At 41.1% G+C, this 21,430-nt stretch overlaps 1 protein-coding gene across 4 annotated transcripts; it reads right to left on the minus strand.

Annotated features, from left to right (window-relative positions):
* Positions 1-1,937: 1,937 nt before the first annotated feature.
* Positions 1,938-12,094, minus strand: LOC131097861 (RNA-binding protein, mRNA-processing factor 2a). 4 transcript variants are annotated; one of them, XM_058045914.1, is made up of 8 exons: positions 11,717-12,094; positions 9,737-9,814; positions 8,616-8,654; positions 8,431-8,493; positions 7,430-7,580; positions 6,954-7,102; positions 4,758-4,830; positions 1,938-2,923 (listed from the first exon to the last, which is right to left on the minus strand). In XM_058045914.1, the coding sequence occupies exons 1-7, from the start codon at positions 11,768-11,770 to the stop codon at positions 4,765-4,767; spliced, it is 600 nt and encodes a 199-aa protein (XP_057901897.1). In that variant the 5' UTR covers positions 11,771-12,094; the 3' UTR covers positions 1,938-2,923; positions 4,758-4,764. The 4 variants fall into 4 exon arrangements, with proteins under 4 accessions (XP_057901897.1, XP_057901896.1, XP_057901894.1 ...); XM_058045913.1 differs by having other exon boundaries at positions 6,939-7,102; XM_058045911.1 differs by lacking the exon at positions 4,758-4,830 and having other exon boundaries at positions 6,939-7,102; positions 11,717-11,923.
* Positions 12,095-21,430: the final 9,336 nt, after the last annotated feature.

Genomic DNA, 21,430 nt, shown 5'->3' on the forward strand with positions numbered 1-21,430 from the left:
TCTCAGTCCCCAGACCTGAATATTTTTGAATATCTGTGGTATGATTTAAAGAGGGCTGTCCATGCTTGGAAACCATCAAACCTGACTCAATTGGAGATGTTTTGGAAAGAGGAATGGTCCAAAATACATTCAACCAGAATCCAGACCCTCATTGGAAGCTATAGGAAGTTTTATTTCTGCTAAATATTGGTCATTTTTTTGTTGGGGTGCCCAACTTTATGCACCTCTTTTGTTTAAATAATTATTGTACACTTTCTGTAAATCCTATAAAATTCGTTCCACTTCTCAAATATCACTGTGGTCATCTGCTTTATATTGAACTGAAATGGCTTATAAAGGAAAATCTTGACAATTATTAGGGGTGCCAGAACCTTTTCGTATATTTTTGAAAAAGCCAAAGTACTTGAATGACAGCCAACAGTATTTTTTCTGTTTTACTTATTTTGCACTATTGACTTTTGCAGCTGTACGTACTAAAGGGGAATAATTGTATGGTTTTGCTGCATTGCCTTAGATCAGGGGTGCTCATTAAGTCGATCGCGAGCTACCGGTCGATCGCGGAGGTGGTACTGGTCGATCGCGGCGTGACATTAAAAAAATATCATCCCAGCATCAATGCCGTCACTTGATTGATATACAGGGCAGCCATTCAGATGACAACTGAATGTTGCCCTTCGGGCGACCAATCAAATCAAACAACGTCTCTAAGTGCAGCAGAACTTACGATGTCAGCCTATCATCCATCCCCGTTACTTGATTGACATACAGGACAACCAGTCAGATGACAACTGAATTTTGACCTTTAGGTCACCGCTCATGCGTAAACAACGATGCAAAGTGCTAAGCTAGTCGGCGAATTGCGTCAGATTTTAAGCCCTTGCTAAAGTTTATGGTCACTAAAATGAGTGAAGGAGCTGGACCAAGTAAAAAGGCAAAAACTGGACCAAGTAAAAAGGCAAAAAACATATCACTTCCATACGGATATGGAATATTATACGGATATTATGATACGGATATTATCCATGACTGATAAACATTTGGAAGTGTGCTTGAGGCTGGCTATCAGCAGCTACTGTCCGGACTATGCATCCCTGGCTGGTTCAATTCAGTGCAAGTCATCAAAGTAAACTCAGGTAATTACAAAAAATGTTAATAGTTAATTATGTGTGTTATGCAATATTGGCTCATTTGGTTATGTAAGGTACATCAACATACATTGTACGTACAAATAATCCTCAATACATTTGAAAATAAATAGATGTTTTGCATTTTTGTAGTGGGTAGATCATTTTGACTCGGTCATTTTAAAAGTAGCTCGCATGCTGAAAAAGTGTGAGCACCCCTGCCTTAGATTGACGTGCAATCGGAAAGCTAGATTTGTTAGTTTTGATAAATGAAAGAAAGCAATGCTCACCAGTCCAATTCCTGGCAGCAACTGACAAAGAAATGAAAAACAATGGCATTATAAAGAAAAAGCAAAATGGCAGCATATGCACTTTTTGAAAATAAAAACACGTTTCTTTTGTTACTTTAACAAATATGTGATCATTTGACCTTGTAGATAGTTTACCTAATTTAGTACATGTATGTAGAATGTGGCTTGAGTGTTCAAGTCTTCTGCCTGTATACGTTACAAGGGCACAGTAGGGGAAATGTTTACAGTTAAGCACGACAATTATAGGCAGCTGCCACATTGAGAAGAGTCCAAAGTGTCCCGTGGGAATCCATCACGGGTGGTTGAACAGTCTTACCAGCATAGGAGCCCAGAAGTGTGGAGGTCAACGCTACACATGATGCAGAGAGACACTAATGCATCTGTGCATTACAAATGAATAGCAGCGATGCATTATTGATGGGAACATCTGCTGACCATGCAGTCCATTCCTTTGAGATCATTTTTAAAGCATTTACAAACTTTCAGTTGGAAACAAATAAACCACCAGAAAAATGCATTCACTTCTTTTATTCATAAGATGGGATTTTTTTTTTTTTTTTTTTAAACACATCTTATGCACAGCAGACACAAAGACAAAACTTGTTTCTAAACCACAAACTAAATTCCTCCATCTCTCGAATCATGTGTCCCCATTTCAAAATTGCACCCAAAAAGCAACCCTTTACATTTGTAGTCCAGTTTCACATTCTGAAAGATCATTTTACAGCAATCTCATTTTAGCAGACTGGCACGCGCCACGTTCTGAATATTTTGACAGACACCCACTTCCCATTGAAACAAATTGCACTTTTCTTCCTCTAAAACTATTTAAACAGGATTATTGGATCAAAACACCAAAATACAAGAGACGACTAAACATCCAACTTATACATGTTCATTTAGTTGCACAAAAATGCATAAATATACACAATATGCAAAAAGTACAAAATACTTGTACTTGATTTTGCTGAAATAATGACACCGATATGAGCACAGGGCATGGGGGTTGTCATGAACATGGGGATGGAGGTAAGACCAACGAGCTACACAGAACAACAAAACATTTCGCTGTCTAGACCAAAAGGTAAAGGGGCAACACAAACTAAGAAAACCAGGATACACACAACTCTGTTCTAAATTCATGCCAGAAAGACTTGAACATGCAACGACTTCACGCAGCTAAACCTTCTGGGGCCAGTGGTCCGTCAGAGACGTTACAATAACTTCAAAAGGTGGTCGTTTTCCTCAGCGACGGTGGTCCATGGAGCTTTGACTAGTAACACGAGTTTCTATCAAGTGCTGAGATGGTACCACAACAGTAGCATATGGGTGATTGTCGACAGCAAAGATGGTTTAACCCCCCCCAGACACAATTTGGAGGAGATATAAATACTGTTTCTAATGCACATCTGTCCATTAAATAAACCAGATTAAATTAAGAACTTGCAAACCTCACTTCAACTGGACAAAGGTGGGGTTTCCAGAGGCCTGTAGGAAATAGGGAAACAGTTATTCCAATGACTAGAGTAAAACAAGACACCCCACCCCAAAAAAAAAAAAACTAAAAAATAAATTGATGCAATACTCAAAAGTTAGGGATGTTGAGCTTTCTGAAGAAATTTCAGGATGAACCTACTAAAATCGGACTTCTAAGCAATAAATTCCCATGTCGAACTGTTCAATGTAAAAGTGTGCAACATACTGTCGGGCACATGTGGGACTACCAATTTCTCCAGCAGGTGATTTAATTCCTCCACGGCACGAGTTTGACACCCCTGCTCTTTGGGAACCAGATTCAACCGGAAGACGACCAGGAATACTTCACCCTTGCTAGACAAGGATGTTGTCAGATGGAAGTTGCCACTGAGCTTAGAGTGTCCGAGATACCCAATATACTGTATGCCAATATTCAGCTCCTTGTTGAACAGCAAGTTGTGCAAAAAAAAATACTGAAACATTTGCATTCAAAAGTTTAGAGCAGCGGTTCAACTGGTTTCTCATCTTAGGACTGGAATACAACATGAGCTACATTGCAGAGATGCCGTCTCCAGCATATATCTGCAGCTGGGTGTCGGACAGACGTCACGTTCGGTCTCCAACTGGATGTCTCCTTCCTCTCCCAACCCCAGCTTGACGAACTGGCCCAGAAACATGGCATCCACCTCGAGGCATTGGAGCACGCAAATAGCATAAACATGACACTGGGTCATTACATTAGGGTGGTTTCTTCCCCTCCCCGCCACCCAGCCAAAGAGAACTGCTCCTCAAGCCACTTTTGGGTCCTGACCCACCAGTTGAGAAACCACCGGTTTACAGGGTCAAATTAAGCTCACCTAACTTTCAGCATTTCCCATAAAAAAAAAAAAAAAAAAAAAAAAAAAAAAAAAAAAAAAAGATACTGGCTGCAAGTCTTCCCTCGTTCAAGTCACATCTTGTGTAAAGTACACATCGTGCCACTGGATGCATTTTACAAAAACTCTTTCTACAAAGAAATCCTGCAATATACAAAATAAGTTGTAGAAAGGGCCTGAGATTCAATTCCCCATCGCATTGCCAGCACTTTCATCGTTATTGAGACCCTTTGTTAGACGGGTCTAACGTCTTTGGGTTCTTGATGGCTGTGTGTTGTGCCAGATTGGCCACAACCATGCTACTAAAAAGTACCTCCCGATCTTCACGGCTGTTTCCGTATCTTGAGGTGGACATCCCAAGACCCGTGATTACACACAATTCCAAGATGAAACTGAATGATTTCAGGTCACGGACATGGTGAGGGAGCAAGCTGGCCGTGTGACGCATGTCACTATCATGACAATCATACAGATATGACCACATCACATTTTCTGCGGACATCCCGAGCCAGCCTCAAGCACACTTGCATTTTAGCTTCATCCTGAAATTTCACCCAAAAAGCACAATATCCAGGTTTATTAGTTGGCTTTACACTTTCAACCTTTGTCTACAGCTTAACTCTGCTCTAATTTCATCCTAATGGCATCTCCACGGTGAATTGGTCACTATTCTTTTGCATTTTTAAGTTTTAATAATAAGACATGCACATGGGAAAATTGCTTTGAGAGAAACCAAAAGTCTCAAGTCAAGAGTCAGTTTGTATACTACACGGAAATCAGACAAATGGATGTAAAACTGACAAGAAACATTTTCTAAAAGTTGCTTTCATACCAAGCTCAGCCTTTACCCTCATTCAGAATTGTATTGACACATTTTGCAGTTTCAGTGTCCACGAGATCAGGTTAGCACTGACCGGAAGGTGGATAGTGTGGGGGAAATCTAAACACTCATTGGACCAAAGGTTACTCACTAAATATCTAACAAAACTGCCGGGACTTCCATCCGGGCTGGGAAGTCTCAGACGGAGTAGGGTACCAGCGCATCTAAAGAAACACAAACATAGTCATGACCAAAATGAGGCTTTGGTGCTTAAAACACTTCATTCTGGGGATTTTCTCCACAACGTAGTACATATCTACTTTGACCTTTTGCACTAATGAACAGGCATGGAAATGTGAAGATAAACATTTCCACCCAGTTCCTTTCCAAAGCCATGACAGAATGAGGCCTCCTTTTTCCTAAGCTGTGACATAACTAAATAGCCAAAAGGTTATTAAGGTTAAGTCATTTGCCCATTCAAATCTCATAGCAGAGAATTGGCGCAAACACTTCAGGAACTTCTCAGATTCCAATTTAAAAAGACCCCCCCCCCGCCCCGCACACACTTGGCTACATTAGCTCAGGAGTATTTCTCCAAGCAAATACCTTGCATTCCTGTGCCAAAAGGCCTATGTCATAGTGTTTGGTGATGTAGTGTTCTTGTGCTCTTACACAACACACAATGACCTTGAAATGACCCAAAGATATTTTCCATTTCCATTGTCAACCATGACTGCTTTCTAAAACATTTAATATTTAACCTCTTACTGTCGTATCGGTTGGCGTTTTTGCCCCAAATAGCCTACACGTTGAAATGTCGACAGAACACTAGGTTACGTACCCCCATGAATAAAAACATAATTTTAGCCTGTTCATACACAAATAGACCCCCCCCCCCCCCCCCGCACAAACACCAAACTCTAGGGAACTACAGCACACCCCGCCCAAAGAATACCATGTGGGGGCTGACAACTGCACTGAGGAAGGATAATATCACAAAGTTCATTTTGCACTTATCGCCCAAGCAGAAGTGTGCCAAAGAAAAGGAAAGACATCATGGAAGTGAAAATCCTAAAAAAAAAAAAAAAACATGATAGCCACTTTGGGTCCCACCTGCTAGACTGTCACATCTAATTAATCATTAAGGATGAAGACTGAATGCTGGAGGGGTAAAAATATTGTCTGAATAAAAACATAAGAATGTCTGAAAGTGAACATGCAGTATATTCAACAAATCAAGTTTGGACAACTCCAGGGATTTGAGTTTTTAGCCCTTTTCTTTAATTCTATGACCAAAGTGTCCTGTGTACAGTCACTTATTGCAAATGTTGATTCGAAAACTGAGAACACCAATGTCGTGGGGCCTGTGTGTCAGACATTTTTATGGGCATATCAATTGCTAACGGGATCTACTGCATACTGTAGTGCAGGTGTGCCTGTTATTTTGATCGCAAGCTACCCATCATGAAAACATTGGGATGTCATACAACATGACAGTCAGTCAGCTGACATTCAGCTCCCCTCCTGATTCGCCATCTCTGCGGGGATGTCATACAACACGACAGTCAGTCAGCTGACATTCAGCTCCCCTCCTGATTCGCCATTTCTGCCCAGCAGAGATTAGGTGGTAAACAGACATCAAGCGACAAACTGATACAACTTTCCGATTACGGATACAAGATGGCCATAACCATAACATGCCATTTGTTCTTATAGTGGCTAGTTCCTGTACGTATGGAGAAAAAGTCAATTGTTCGACGGCTTGGCTTCAGCGTCCTGAATGCTACAGAATTCTGTTTCTTAAACTAGCATGTCATGATTCAGGTGGAAAGTGTGCCCATTGCCGAAATCTTTAATATGTTGCCTTGTTAATAATTATGTTATTTTACATCAGTCATGTTTAATAGCAAGTAATACATGAACTGTGCCCAATGAATACTACGTAGCTATTTTTTATTATGCTATTGAGGAATTGTGTAATTGTTACCATATTGAATTAAAATCACATACTTTGATTATCTGTAAACTTAAAAACCGAACCGGAAATACAAATGTACTAGTTTCAATATGATGAGGTAGATTTTATATACAGGCTATGTTGTATGTTTTTGGCCTACAGGAAGAGATGGATGTCATGCCTGACATCCAGGTACAACAATCATTTTCTGTATTCATAGTAGGAGGAAGACCTTTGGGCCTTTGTCATTTTGAAAGTGGCTCCCAGGCTGAACAAGCGCTAGCCCCCCTGCTGTGGTAGGCTTGGCTAGGACAACAAACATACAGTGAACGTATTGAAACGTATGGAAACATGGAAGATAGAAGCTAGACACACCGGTTGGTCCCTCACCTGGGCGTGGAGGGCTGCGGCGGCGGCTGCCGCTGCTGGGTAAGTGAAGGCCGCGTGAGGAAGGCCGGGGGTCAGCTCCGTCGTGTAGAGTGGGTAAGGGGTCCAGGCATCCGGGGAGGCCGGGATGAGCGCCGCCCCTGTCAGGTCGTCTGGGGAATTATAGGGAATGTGGAAAGACAGCTGACTCACCCAACCTTGATTGGCATTTGTACAGAACTGCCATCTTTTATTGATATGAATGGACTTCATGTAACCCGTAACCTCCAACATGTACATGTCTGCTACAAGTCAAAGTTAATTCCTCTCTGGAAGGAAGCAAAGTGGTTGAAGAATCGAGATGATGCATGCATGTGCGGTGCGGGTTAGATGTTAGATCCCCTTTAACCTCAGTACTCCATAACATTGAAGCTGGATTTATTGCGGCCCTGTCCAAGTGAGGGTGGATGAGCCTAGAGTGGTGCAGCCGTACAACTTACATGGGTCCCGTGCAATGAAGTGTGCTCCTAGAGCAGGGTGGATATTTGTGGGGTTCGGTGTGGCCATCAGCTTACTCTTTGCCATCTTCGTGTTGGCTTTAGCAAACTCTAAGCGCAGGGTCTGGGGGCTTTCGGGGTCAAAACGGATGCCCTGAGGGAGAGACGGAGGGGGACATTGGATTGTAAGGGAGGTGGGCTAAGTTGGAGGGGCTGTACTTCTTAGTCTCGCACCGTCTCCTTTCCTACAGCCATGTTTCAATACTCAGGATGTATCCTTTCAGCTGTTGTGTCCTGTGGACCGGAAGACCACACCCACTTCCTCCCAACCGCTTCCATTCCAGCAAAACAGTTCAGGACTTTAGGAGACAAGGATACAAGTCTGGAGTATTTCAACATAGTTTCATCTCTTTTCCTCTCATGGAGTTCATCCCGCTGCAACGAGCCGGGAGGAGAGCGAGATGAGGAAAAGGGCCGATGACGAGACTCGAGTGGCATTTTTTGGGTGGTTTTACCCTGCTTGTGTTTTTGTGCCCTAAGCGTTGTGCCCACATGCAAGTGAGAAGTATTTGAGTGTGTGTGTTTGTGTGTGCTGCTGGTGTGCCTAAGAAGTGATGCTCATAAGGAAGTCTATGCTAAGAGAGCGTGTTAGGCCTACTGGTGAAAAAATAAGGTTACACTACTGAAGATGTGTCCAAAGAACACTAAAAAAAACGTGGCTATAGCACAAGTATAGTAAAGCAGTGATATGCAAAATGAGGAAAGCTACACCAGACTAGAAATGGATGTGTATCAAGGTCAAAGTAAACTACCGTAATGCTACAGGATTGTCGTCTCTTTCCAAAAAAGTCCCTGCCATTGAATTATGAGAAGACAGAAAGAGTTGACTTGGTGGTAACTGACGGGAGGGAGGACTTTTCAGAGAACATTCCCAATGTTTTGATATCTATGTTAAAACAACAACACAATTAAAAGGGGATAGCATTGATCAAATACATTCTTACATTGAGAGCATTTTTTGCAGCTTCAGCTCCAGATCGGCTGTCAAAGGTTACAAACCCAACAGGCTGCAAGACAAAAAGTCATACGAGGAATGGCCATTAAAAACGATGCATCCTCCACTGCCATCTCACACACACACACGCAAGTGTTTTAGCAACAGTTTCTAGCGTGGATGGGAGAATCTCACCTGTTTTGATGTTAACTTAATCAGTGACCCTTCATAACCCTGCGGAGAAGAAAGACAGCCAATTATCCACCGTGGAGTCACATGCAGGAAGTCAGGCATAAACACCTCAGCATCAGCTGGAGATCAGTCGGCAGCCAGCATGGCGGCTCCTGCCGTATTTCTTACGGTACAATTAAGTCAAAAATTAACCCACCCAACGCTAGTACTGTGTGGTGTATTTATTGCAGTGTCTTAACTGAGATTATGGACCAAATGTATGTACAAAGAAAATATGGATTTCAATGAAGTGGGAGCAAATAACTAAAAGCCAAAACCCAAACCGCATGGAGGATTTGATGGAACCAAACAGAAGTTAGCTCTGCCACCACAGACCTCAGGGATACTTCCGTCTTAAAGAGACGTATTAGAATAAAGCATTTTTACATCTATACCTGTTCATTCCGTCAACTTTGCTGTGGTCTTTCACCACTGATATCTGCCATTTTGTTCTATGAATTTGTAGCATTTCCCTTCTAGCATGCGTTTTTACAACGTTTATGCTTTTGAAGCGTGAGGGAGTTTTCTCACACGTAAAAAAAAAAAAAAAAAAAAAAAAACTGACATCAATGGGTCAGCATGAGTAGCAAAACATTTCAGGCCTTTTCCAAGATTTCCCTCCACGGCGGGCGAGTTGGGTCGCATGCATGCACGGCTGGTTGGTCAGTGGCGAGGGCTACTCATTTACACATTCCACAGGCTCATCCATGTGCGAGGGATTCCACTTCCAATTTGGTTAGTTAGGACACAAGTGGGTGGGTGTTTATGAAGCCATGGATGAACAATGATGTGGCCTCATTTTCATATATGCAAATATTTGCACTCATTAGCAGGGAGGTCGTTTGATTTCAGCTCCAATGTTCAAAAAGGGGCTTGATTCAATCTTTGTGGGCGACTAGAAAAGGAGGAACATTTTGTGTTGAAATTAAAATGTTATCTTTGAAGCGATAAGCACAGAAAGTGTTCTTACATTTGCACCATGAAGCAGCTATTTAAGGCTTTTAAGGATAAGACATTCCCAGTTAGTCACCATACTTCCCAGCGCACACGTTTTCCCTTATAAATCCTGCAACGCCATAACATACCTTAAATGGCCTGAAGAGAAGGTAGAGCTCTCGTGGTTTAATATCGACTGGGAGGCCACTGACGAACAGTGTTCGTACCTGAAAACAGGTTGACTCGGTTAAACTTGACACCATTTTTTCCCCATTTCACCACCACCCTACAGTGACAATTTAAGGGGCGGTTAATTAATCCCCATATTTTTTGGATTACCCACCAACCCGCGTTGAAAAAAATTGGAGTTTTTACATGCTATATTAGTGACCTCTTGGAACGCTAATAATGAAAAGATAACAGTAGCAATACAACATCATATATACAAATAAACACTATGTTGACAAGATGATCATCCATAAACCTCCCATCCTGCCGGGGACCCCCGGTTGTGCACGACTGGCTCCATGAGGGCCAATGCCGTGTGCAGCCCAGTACGGCCGTGGAAACAAACAGCGGAGCAGGACCCATTAGTTCCCAGCTGGTGGGGCGACCGTGGCCACAATGGGGCTGCCGGAGGAACAGCACCAGACAAGAGTGCACAGCGTGACACCATTTCCTTCCTCTGACCCACGGCCCCAACCCTGCCGCCGCTCTGCCTTTTTTCTGGTGTAAAACTCAGCGTGGGGAAAGTGAAAAGGCCCGAGCCGTCGGCTTCCTTCAAGGACGCCATATTTAACACAACTTAAGCGTGTCATTTTCAAGATTCATTTACAAAAGCAAGTTCTCCTTTCATCGCTTGAGCTTTGGTCTTGGAGGAAATGAGGCTAAGGAGGCCAGCGAGGACACAATCTTTGATGAGATGATGAACAAAGGAACAACAACAGGGTGCACTGCTCCCCCTCACTGCGTCTCCTTAAGGAGTCATTAGTCAAGAAAACTTTGCTGGCCTGATTACAAAGACAAATCATGGCAGCTGCAAACGGGCAACATGCTCGCTCTCCAGACATGAAAAATATCATTTCTAAAAACACTTCTAGTTTTGTTTTAAAAATTGTATACGTGGCAAAAAATATGTTTCATACCAAGATGCGGGGCCACACTTTGATACATTTTGTACATTAGAGATGCTATAATCAGTCCAATGTAAACCAAAACTATTGGGAGAAAACATGTTAGCTTTATGTTACAAAGCAAATAGTGTAATATCTAATAACATTTGTTTTTCCAGAATACGCTGCAGGGCAATAAAAGCGCTGCCGGCTGCACCTTGAATGACAGTCTTGGTTACATTTGTCCAATTCCACATGTCTGATAAGGAAGCTGATCTTATTTAATCCTACTATAATACTCCATATCCATTACTCATAATTCATTCCCATTATATATTTTACATGTTGACACTTGCAATTCACCGGCATCCATTTTTGTCATTTACAAAGGAGGGAGTATTAAAATATAAACCTTGTGCAGTGTCAAGGAGGAAAAAAAATACATTTTACGCTGATGGAACAATTAAAGGATGTGGGGTCATTTTCATTTATCATATTTCATACATTAAAGATGCTAAAATCATTCCAATAATTCCATAATATGCTAAGCTACCAATAAAGCATCCATGATTAGCTTTATGTTACATGTTTCTATGCCACTTAATCCTCAGGGTCGCGGGGTATGCTGGAGCCTATCCCAATAGCCGACTTGGGGTAAAAGTCAGGTACACCCTGGACTGGTGGCCAGCCAATCACAGGGCACATATAGACAAACAACCATTCACACTCACATTCATACCTATGGACAATTTGGAGTGGTGATTTACTTAATATGCATATTTCTGGAATGCCATGCAGGAGAAAACCCACGCAAAATGCTACCCACTGGGCCACAGTGCTGTATATTATATATATAGGGGCCAAAAACAAAAAATAAGACCCCCGCCCCCCCCGGCCGCACTTCTTTAAGCATGTAAAAGGTAGCATTTCTTTCTTTACCATTAAAAAAATAGAAAATAAACTTGAATGTTTAAGGAACATTTGACTCCTAAATGTATAAATTGAGTGAATGCTGACCTCCTCCTCCATGGAGACGTTGTTGTTGGGCTCCGTGTCCGTTTTGAGGCTCATGTTGAGGATGCTTCCGTTGCTGCTGCCGCGGCGCCAAGTGCGTGCTGGCCGGGTGAAAGTGCCCCAAAGCGGGCTACGGCTGCGGTGACAGTCCGGTGGAGGTCGTTCAACTTGAGGTGGCGAAGTGAGGCGGTGAAAGTTTTTGGGTTTTTTTTCCCCCAGAAGAGAAGGGTGCTTCGCTAGAGTAAATGTTCCCAAAAAGAGGGGGCAAGGGGTGAGAGAAAAAGGAAACGCAGCTAAGGTGAGAAGGTGGATTTGTGCTCCGTGTGTGAGGGTGAAAGATGGGGGGAAAGAAGTGAAAGTAAAAAGCCGGAAACCTCTGCGATCACATCAATGCCCTCAGCTGTGGGACTGTGAGCAAGAGGAACAAGTTAACTTTTCTCCTCCTCCTCTTCTTCTCCTCCCACTCCTCAATTAGGTCATCAATTATGTGGCAGTCCGCTGTGGACGTAATCAGGCTGGAGATCCGCCTCAGCTGTGCCAGGAAGACCCGGCCCTCCCCCGGCCCTCCTCCGGCCCTCCTCCGACCCTCATCCGGCCCTCCTCCGGCCTTCCCTCGCAGCCTCAAGTGGCTCGCTTCCATGCGTACACTTAAGTAGTGAGCACTAAGTTTACGCACTTACGCGCACTTAAAATGCCAACTGTAAATACTTAGGCACTTACCAACGTCTTGTTTTTACAGGCGCTCATTTTATCATAAAGATAAAGAAGGGCAATAATAAATCACCCATAAACAAATATAATTGAGATTGCGTCTTTGTGTTTGTATTTTTATTGTCGCAACAAAAAGGCATATTTGTGTCTAATACTGTATATAATTCATAATCATAATTGTTTAAACGAAGATTTCAGGACTTAATATTAACACCAAAATTATTAATATCATGCAGAGTAATGCTATAATATATTTTGAAGCATATCTATGTATGTGTATACAATTCTGTATTTATACGTATATGTATGTGTACAATAATGTCTCCATATATTATTTTCTGTTTTATATTCTGGACAGGAAAATAACATTATTTAAAAAATATAATTATTTTCATCCATTTTGTATAAAAGTCAATCTTATTGCTCATAAAGTACCCTACACAAAGTGAGGTGAAGATGACGATGGTGCCCCTCTGTGTTTTACAGCATGGATGGATGTGGCTGGAGGGCATTGCCTAAGAGTGAGGTGAGGAGGCCCAGGACTTGGACTTGGACTTGGACGTGGACTTGGACGTGGACGTGTTCCCAGAGTGCTTGTGTGCTTCCTCACAACAAACATCTCTGAAAGGCCAGAGCTTCCTGACTTTGTATAAAAACACAATCCAACGTGCAGGACGAGGGGGGGGGGCAGCAGAAAGGAGCTACATGGTGTTGCTGGCCCTCTGCAGTCGTCTCATCTAAAAATAGGCAGCTTGTGTTTAATGTGGAAGGCTGCATATCTGCTTCAGACAGATCTACTCAATTTCACCAGAGGAGGGGTGTGCACCTTTTCACATTATCAACACTTTAGTGCTGGAAAAAAAACACACCTTTGTTATTAGTCGATTGGTTAAATTGGACTTGTTTGAGCATCTTTTTTTAATTGTCTATTTTTTGTGTTCCGTGTAGAGGTCTGTCCATTTTTATGAAATAAATAAAAAAACAATCAAATGTCAGCTATGTGTATATAATCATGGGGGAGTGTTTATCAGGCATCAGCATATTGTAAAAATAAATTAAATTATTATTGAGCCATATTATTAGCAGTGCTGTCTGTAATGAATTCATGTAATTCATTGATTTTTTTAATCTCCTCTAAAAATTGCTGAGAAAAGCCCCTCAACTTGAGCTCTTTTCTTTCATTTCACTTCATTGCATTATAATGGCAGATCTAAACATTGATACATAACAAAAAAGTGGTTTGCTCCATTTTCTATGGCTCTTATTGTCACTCGGGTTGTGGGTATGCTGGAGCCTATCCCAGCTGACTTTGTGCCAGAGGCAGGGTCCACCCTGGACTGGTGGCCAGCCAATCACAGGGCACATATACGTAGACAAACAACCATTCACACTCTCACACACAGGCAGAACATGCAAACTCCACACAGAGATGCCCAACAGAGATTCGAACTTAGGTCTTCCTGATCTCCTGACTGTGTGGCCAACATGCTAACCGCTTTTATGAAATCATTTATTGTTGGATGACTTGAACAGATCGGGTGCTGGCCATTTACGTTCTGATGTGTTTATAACTACTATACCTACCATTGTTGTGTTCATCTGCATGCCAATTTCCAAATAATAAAAACATCAGGTCCATCCATCCGTTTTCTATGCCGCTTATCATCACTAAGGTCGTGGGTGTGCTGGAGCCTATCCCAGCTGACTTCGGGCGAGAGGCAGGTTACACCCTGGACGGGTTGTCAGTCAATCGGGTCCATGTGATCCATCATGTACTGTAGCATACATAATATAAACAGCTTTGCTATGGCTAACCAACTACTAACTGCTAACGTCTTTGCTGCTAACCATAGCTATGGATGCTTTGTGTTGATGTGGTAGGCTGAACTTCTTACAAAGGAAGCACATCACCTTACCTTTATCAACGGTACCATCAGGGCATTTTTGAAATGCTCCTCCATTTTTACGTCTCCTTTATGCTACTCCCGCTCCTCACCATGCCCTCCCAACTACAATGGAAACCAGCTTATGCTAAACCAGTCTACTTCAAGGTATGACAGACCCTTGTTTTCCACCCCCAACACCTAGCATAATAGTGGTAAGTGTTCATGTAGTACGCAAAAAATATCAGTGTGCTAACATTAGCATGCTAGCAATGCTAACATGATAACATTAGCATGCTAACACCTAGAATAATTGTGCAGTGTCAGGGAAAAAATGGTGCAATGTACCAGGAAGGCAAAAGGTGGAGTTAAATGCACAAATACCAAAATGATCTTTTGTCACAATCTTATAAAATCCTTTAAAATATTCTTGGACCCAGATGGTGATCTGGGTCACCCCCAACATTTTATTTATTCATTCTTATAGATCTAATTTCTTGCCATTCCTGAACATTTCATCCAAATCAATTCACATCTTTTCAAGTTATTTTGAACATGCCGGCTTAAATGCCGGCTTGTGATTTGCGCCGCATTTGGCGTAGTTACGGTATGTATCTGCAGATATGTGAGGTGTACACACTGTTTATGAGATATGAGTATCATTTTTTTAATGTAAAACAATATTGGTCTATAAAGTATTGCTAAAACAACACATTTTATGGCTGGCGACGTTTGCACAGTACTGTAAATTGTTAGTAAAGTTGTAAAGTTAGTAAAATTGTAAAGTGTTTCAGTTCAAACTAAGCATTAAGTCAGGTTTTATACATGTCTAGGTTGTGCTTTTCAGTACACCTTTGTATTCTTTTCTATTTTTACTGTATTATGTAAAGGAGGGATTCTCAAATGTTCTCATCCTCCAAATTGTCAAAATATTTGCAGTAAAATTTCAATAATATCAAATATTTCAATATACTGCACTTATTGACTTGTTGTTCACGACCACCCCGAATTGTAGGCCCCGACACACCAGATGAGAAACTACATTTGAGAAATAAGACATGAAAATGTAATGAAATGAAAACCCCGAGATGTCCTGCAGCCAGCAGCTGCCTGGTTGGGGGAGCACCATACATATATTACGCTCTGTTTGTCATTTCAAGAACACTCGCGACGTATGAAAAATTAACTCTGCTGCAGCACAATCATGAATTTATTCAGGAAGTACAACTCGCACATAGAAGTTTTCATGTGAAGCAAGGCCATCAAAGGACTGCCTATATGTATATACAATAACAAATACACAAAGCTGCATGAACATCTTAGTGTAATATCATTAAAATATGTAAATACTTTTCAAAATATGAAAAAAAAATCAGACTGACTGAATTTTCAATCAGTATTTTGAAGTAAATGCATTATAAATATAAATGCTTTTGCTTTTGCTCCCATCATTCACAAGCTGAACTGAACAATGAAAAATGTTTTCGATGCAAACAAGAAGCTAATTTCTCTGAAATACTCTGAAATAAACGTGTGAACACTTCTCCTCAGAGGTGTGGCATATCTTCATATATGAAGATGTGGGTTGGATGGGATCACCTTAGGCTGGCCACAATAAAAGGCCACTACAAAATTCACATTTGTATTACACAGCACAAGGCCTCACGTCATGTATTGTGATAGATAATGTCATAAATACTATATGTATATATATGTCACGAATATGGCAATATATAATATTGTCTCCACCGTACAGGAACATCAAATCAGATATATCCCCACCTTCTTTCCAAGCAAACACCTGACAGAAGCCAAGAGTGTACAGCTGAGAAGGTCTGGATGAGGTTCATGTTTTATTTGTGAGAAGTGGGCCCATTGTCCCATAAGTCACCTCACACAGCACTCTTCCTCTTCACGCCACGCTGAGCTTGTCCCACCGAGTTAGCGTCACCAGCAGCTAAAGCACTTAGCTTGTGTTCCCCGTGTCCTCTGTGGTACGGCCAAACATCCATTTGGAGGTCCTGGGAAACTTTGAAGCTTTCCCCCCAACCATCGAGCCAGGGAGGCCTGGGAAGCATTAGTGACGTCTGGCCAATGCTTGGGCCGCAAGTCGCCGTCCTCATGAATACGTTAAAGCTGATCAGCGCTGAGACTCCACCGTCTGCTTTCTTCACAATCACATGCCATGGATTCGTAGAAGGGCTTTTAATCGATAGCACGGTGATGCTTGCCTTTTACCAGGGGGCTGCTGGGATACCACTTGTCTGACACGGTCACACCTCACAAGGGTGACTTCTGCTTCGAGTCGATCGACGACACACTAAAAACCTTCTTTTTTTCTTTGGTTAATCCCGCCTCAAATCTCCAACAAGCGGAACTTGGATAATGTGCTGTTTGGTTAGGAATCGCTGATATCACTGATAACTGCATGGTGGTGGAGAGGTTAGCGTGCAGGCCCCACACCTGGGTTCGATTCCCTGCTCAGGCATCTCTGTGGGTTTTCTCCAGGGTACTCCGGTTTCCTCCCACATTCCAAAAACATGCTAGGTTAATTGGCCACTCCAAATTGTCCATAGGTATGAATGTGAGTGTGCTGGCGACTAGTCCAGGTTGTACCCCAAAGACAGCTGGGATAGGCTCCAGCATGCCCGTGACCCTCAAATGGATGGATGCTTTTAATGGATCTGCTTTACTTTTTCTTTGCCTTTTTGTCTTTTTTCTGACTGCACTGCAATAACAATAACAATAACAAAACCTGAATATTTATATGTCCTATCTACTATGTCCCATAGCGTTATTTTACTTTTTATTAGGTTTATTTTCATTAGGTTTCATTTGCTTTTAGCTCTTGCATGCTTTCCCCAGAACAAAATGGAGTAGTATCATTTGGAAATAATTCTAGCTTGAAGTCATAACTTCATAACTTTACAGAGGTTATTAACATACATGGTGAACGCTTTTGGTCCCAGTATTGACCTTGGGGTACGCCACACAATATATTTAATGGGGACCAATTATCGTCATTTTCAACCCTTTGTATTGCGTTGTGGACTCCTATAGAGCAGCTACACACAATAACGCGCGCAGAATGCTTTCTGGATCTTCCAGAATCTGCACCTATTCCAGCTGTATTTTCTTGGCTTTCCAAAGTGGAAATCACATCACAAAAATGACTTTATGTTGTGTGTGTGTGTATATACAGGAAGATAAAGAAAAACACAAAGTGGCTTTTCATATCACTCACTTCCTAACTCATTTGGATGTGCAGTACGCTACTTTTAAGTATACTTGAAAATACAATGAAAACAAATACAGTAAAATGGGCAAACTGTACTTCAGACATAGTTGCTAGTAGTGATTAATGATGATTAATTCAATTTAAGAAGGTGATTAATCTGATTAACATTTTTCAGCATTTGACAGCCCCAGTTTTCTAAATAAATATTGATCCTGAAAGGCTCCAGATGATGTTCTACTCTAGAGGTTTGGAGTTGTCTGAGCACTTTATCTCCATTTATTAGATTTGGCCATATTTATAGGCACCGGTAATTACCAGTGGAAGTTACCAATGCTTACCAAGTGTATTCATTCATTGTTTTTGCATACATTAGTACATTAGTAGTACAATCAATGTTGTGCTACACTGTGTTGCACTCCACATACTAGGAAGAACTGGAATATACTATGATCTATGTTGTTCTAGCAAGAATTGTTGGCATTTGGTAATGGTAATGGTAATGGTAATGGTAATGGAAATGGTAATGGTCATGGTAATGGTAATGGTAATGGTAATGGTTTTATTTCATTTGAACATGCATCAGATTCCAATTAAGTGCATCCCATAATCAGTTCCCAGTTCCACTTGTCCAAAAGGAGTAGGAAGAAGCAAAGCTTATTAAATCCTACCCCTCCATCTGGTACTTTTACAATCACTAACTGTTACATTTGTTCACTTCCTGCTTTCCCTGATACAGTTTAAGGTTTTTATTTATTTTTTTGAATTTTTTAATTTTTTGTCCCGTACCGAAGTACGAGGTGATATGACCATACAATGACATTATGTGTACCATAGTAACTGTCCATAAGTGTCCAAAAGTACTTCATTTTAGATGCAATGGGGTGGGCCCTCTGCCAGCCAACAACAAAAGCTTTATAAATCCTACCCCTCCATCTGGTACTTTTACAATCAGTAACTGTTACATTTGTTCACTTCCTGCTTTCCATAATACATTTTAAGTTTTTTTTTTCAATTTTAATTTTAATTTTAATTTTAATTTTAATTTTAATTTTAATTTTAATTTTAATTTTAATTTTAATTTTAATTTTAATTTTTTAATAATGTACCTGGTACCTCGTAGGAGGTGATATGAGCATCCAATGCCATAATGGGTACCATAGTGCGTGTCAATATAGTGATATATATAGCACATCATGACTGGTTCAAGACTCTTCATCCTTGTATTTAGCAAACATCAACTGCTTGTATTGTTTCTTGAATTGGCTCATCGTTGTGCATTGTTTGATTTCCTTACTCAATCCATTCCATAGTTTGATTCCACATACTGAAATGCTATGGCTAGCATAACGTAGTCCTAGCATAGAAGTGTTTCAAATGTACTTCTTCCCTGAGATCATATTTCTCCTCTCTTGTAGAGAAGTATTGGATGACATTTTTAGCTAATTGCTTATTTTTAGCCTTATGCATTATTTTAGCTGTTTGAAGATTTCTCTCTCTGGTCACGATTCTGCTCTGAAAACGTCTTACAAGCTCAGCTTCAGTCAGGTTTTTTTCCGGACAAGGGGTTCCCGGGAGGCATACTTTTAATAAATGATTGATTATAAGTGAATCACGATATCATTCAGTCATTGCAAAACAGAAAATAAGTTGTCATTATGAAGTCATTGGAACATTACGAGTAATCCTATTTTGGCCTGGTGGATTGTAGAATACAGTCTTCATTTGATTGAAAACTGTGTTTAGACTAAAACTAATCTGTCATGCCCTGTGTGGGCTCCTGCGTGGCAGTTTGCTTAAATTACCTTCTTGGGCTTTAGTTTCCGTTTTTGACACCCTTATTTTGTAACTTCCTCCTTTGCTACTTTGTCTTCCTTCGTTGCCCCAATCCTCCACACCTGTCCATAATTTCTGTGTCTATTTAGTTCAGGTGTGCTTCGCCCTGCATGGGATCATCATCATCATTTGTCCGTCTGATTCCCGAGTTGCTTTAGCCTGCTGCTGCAATTATTAGGATTAAATTCTATGTTTTACCTGCGTTTGGTACTGTTTGGTCCTGTCCTCTGCATCCTGGGGTCGCATCGCAATAAAGCCCTCAAGCTGGGACATGATCAAAACTTAGAACCTTAACAACCTTAGACAAGAACCTTAAAAAGCCTCGGTCATTTCATTCCTCAGATCCTTACTAACATCAGTAGATTTGACCAAGATGAGGTTACTATTGTTGAACAGTCTCATTGTTCAATATTGATTGGCTACCATACGTATAAATACACATCCAGTGTTGTTTATACCAATAACAATACAGTATAGTACATGATTGTTGAACAAATGTATGATCTTTTTTCATTCACTACATGTATGTAGTGTGAGTACAATGCTTGTTAAAGAAGGATTCTACTTATTGTCAGGTAATGAAGTGTCAGACTCCTCGACGTCATCTTATGACTTGCTTGCATAACAAAATCTAATATCTAACATGGAGGATCATTGCTGCTGTGGACTGCACTCTCATTAAAATCACAGGGATCCGGTCTATGCAGACTTTTCAGATTTGTAACATCCCCAGATGCATTCAAGGACATGTTTAAAGGAATCTCTTTATGTTACAAAGATAACAGTCCTTAACAAAACTGTTGTACTGTGCAGTCTTTACGTTGAACCAGAAATGAATGATTTTACCACATTTATTATCATTTGTTTGTGTTCAAATTAAGCTGATTAATGAAGCATTTTCAGGTGTTGTTGGGAATGGAATTTGGAAGAGCTGACTCCATTTTAGTGGTGATCCGAATCACGGACTGAGTCCTGGTCTCTTTAACGTTGCAAGATTAGACAATTTTCTGCATTTGTGCGTATAACTCCACAGAAATTGGTCAAAGCATTGGGGAAAAAAAACAAAGGACAAGACCCAACAGGTTCTACAAAATATCAACAACTGATCTAAAGAATGAATATGAAATAATGGAAAAAAATAGAGGACCTTGGTAATTGTCATTGTTGGAAGGCAACCAATGAAGCGATAAACACGCTACAAACACGGTGGAATCTGGAGTAGGCCAATGGCCAATGTGTCAAGAAACACACTATTGACCAATAAATGGTGGCTAAAGAATAAGCTGTGATGAAGAAAAGCTTGAAATATAATAGGCAGGCGTGCAAAGTGACACTTTGTAGCTGCTGTAGCGTTATTTGCTCATGTTCTCTATTTTGGAGGGTGACAGACGATCTTCTTCCTTGCGCTTGTATCTTGTAGAACATAATAAACAGTCCGCTTTAATTTCCTTTGCTCCGAGACCCTCCCACCACTCAGTTTTCCAAGAGGAAATGCTCGAGGAAAGATCCACTGGGACCATTTAAATATTGTCGATACTATATTTACTTATGATGGGAAAGCACTGAGATTTCCCAGTTTCCCAGATCAGTTTCTGAGACTTGGAAGAAAAAAAACACTAGAATGTGTCATGAAGTTAGCATGAACCTGATGAAAATAAACCCGTTTACTACATACAGCCTTCCGCCGCAATAGGGCCTCCACTTCCTGTTTATGTATGTAATATAGGACACAGAGGGATGTGCTGTTGAAAGCAAAGGGCAGCAGATTCCCATCTAGCAGACACAGGAGGGACGTGAGACTCCACTGCCAGCTTCTCCAGGGGACGCTCGGTGGGTGGGAAAAGCCACAATGAGAGAAAACAACATAATGATGCAAAGCAGGAGGAAAAGAGCATCATTAACCAGGGAAATGCTCATGGAACCCAGGACCAGATTAGATGCGGTTTAAACTTAGACTTGATAAATAAAAGATATTTATGAGACACATGACCCCGCCTGTCTCTTTTTATGTGTTTGGATGATTTATTACCTGATATGCACGTTTCCCCCCCG

Source organism: Doryrhamphus excisus, chromosome 1, assembly GCF_030265055.1.
Source record: "Doryrhamphus excisus isolate RoL2022-K1 chromosome 1, RoL_Dexc_1.0, whole genome shotgun sequence".
In the NCBI taxonomy this organism is placed as follows: Eukaryota; Metazoa; Chordata; class Actinopteri; order Syngnathiformes; family Syngnathidae; genus Doryrhamphus; species Doryrhamphus excisus.

Coding starts and splice junctions, on each gene's coding strand:
- LOC131097861 (XM_058045913.1), bottom strand. CDS start 11,770: ATGAGCCTCAAAACGGACACGGAGCCCAACAACAACGTCTCCATGGAG. Junction 7,581..8,430: donor CTGCAAAAAATGCTCTCAAT/GTAAGAATGTAT, acceptor TCTCTCCCTCAG/GGCATCCGTTTTGACCCCGA. Junction 4,831..6,938: donor CCCAGGTGAGGGACCAACCG/GTGTGTCTAGCT, acceptor GTGTTTCTTTAG/ATGCGCTGGTACCCTACTCC.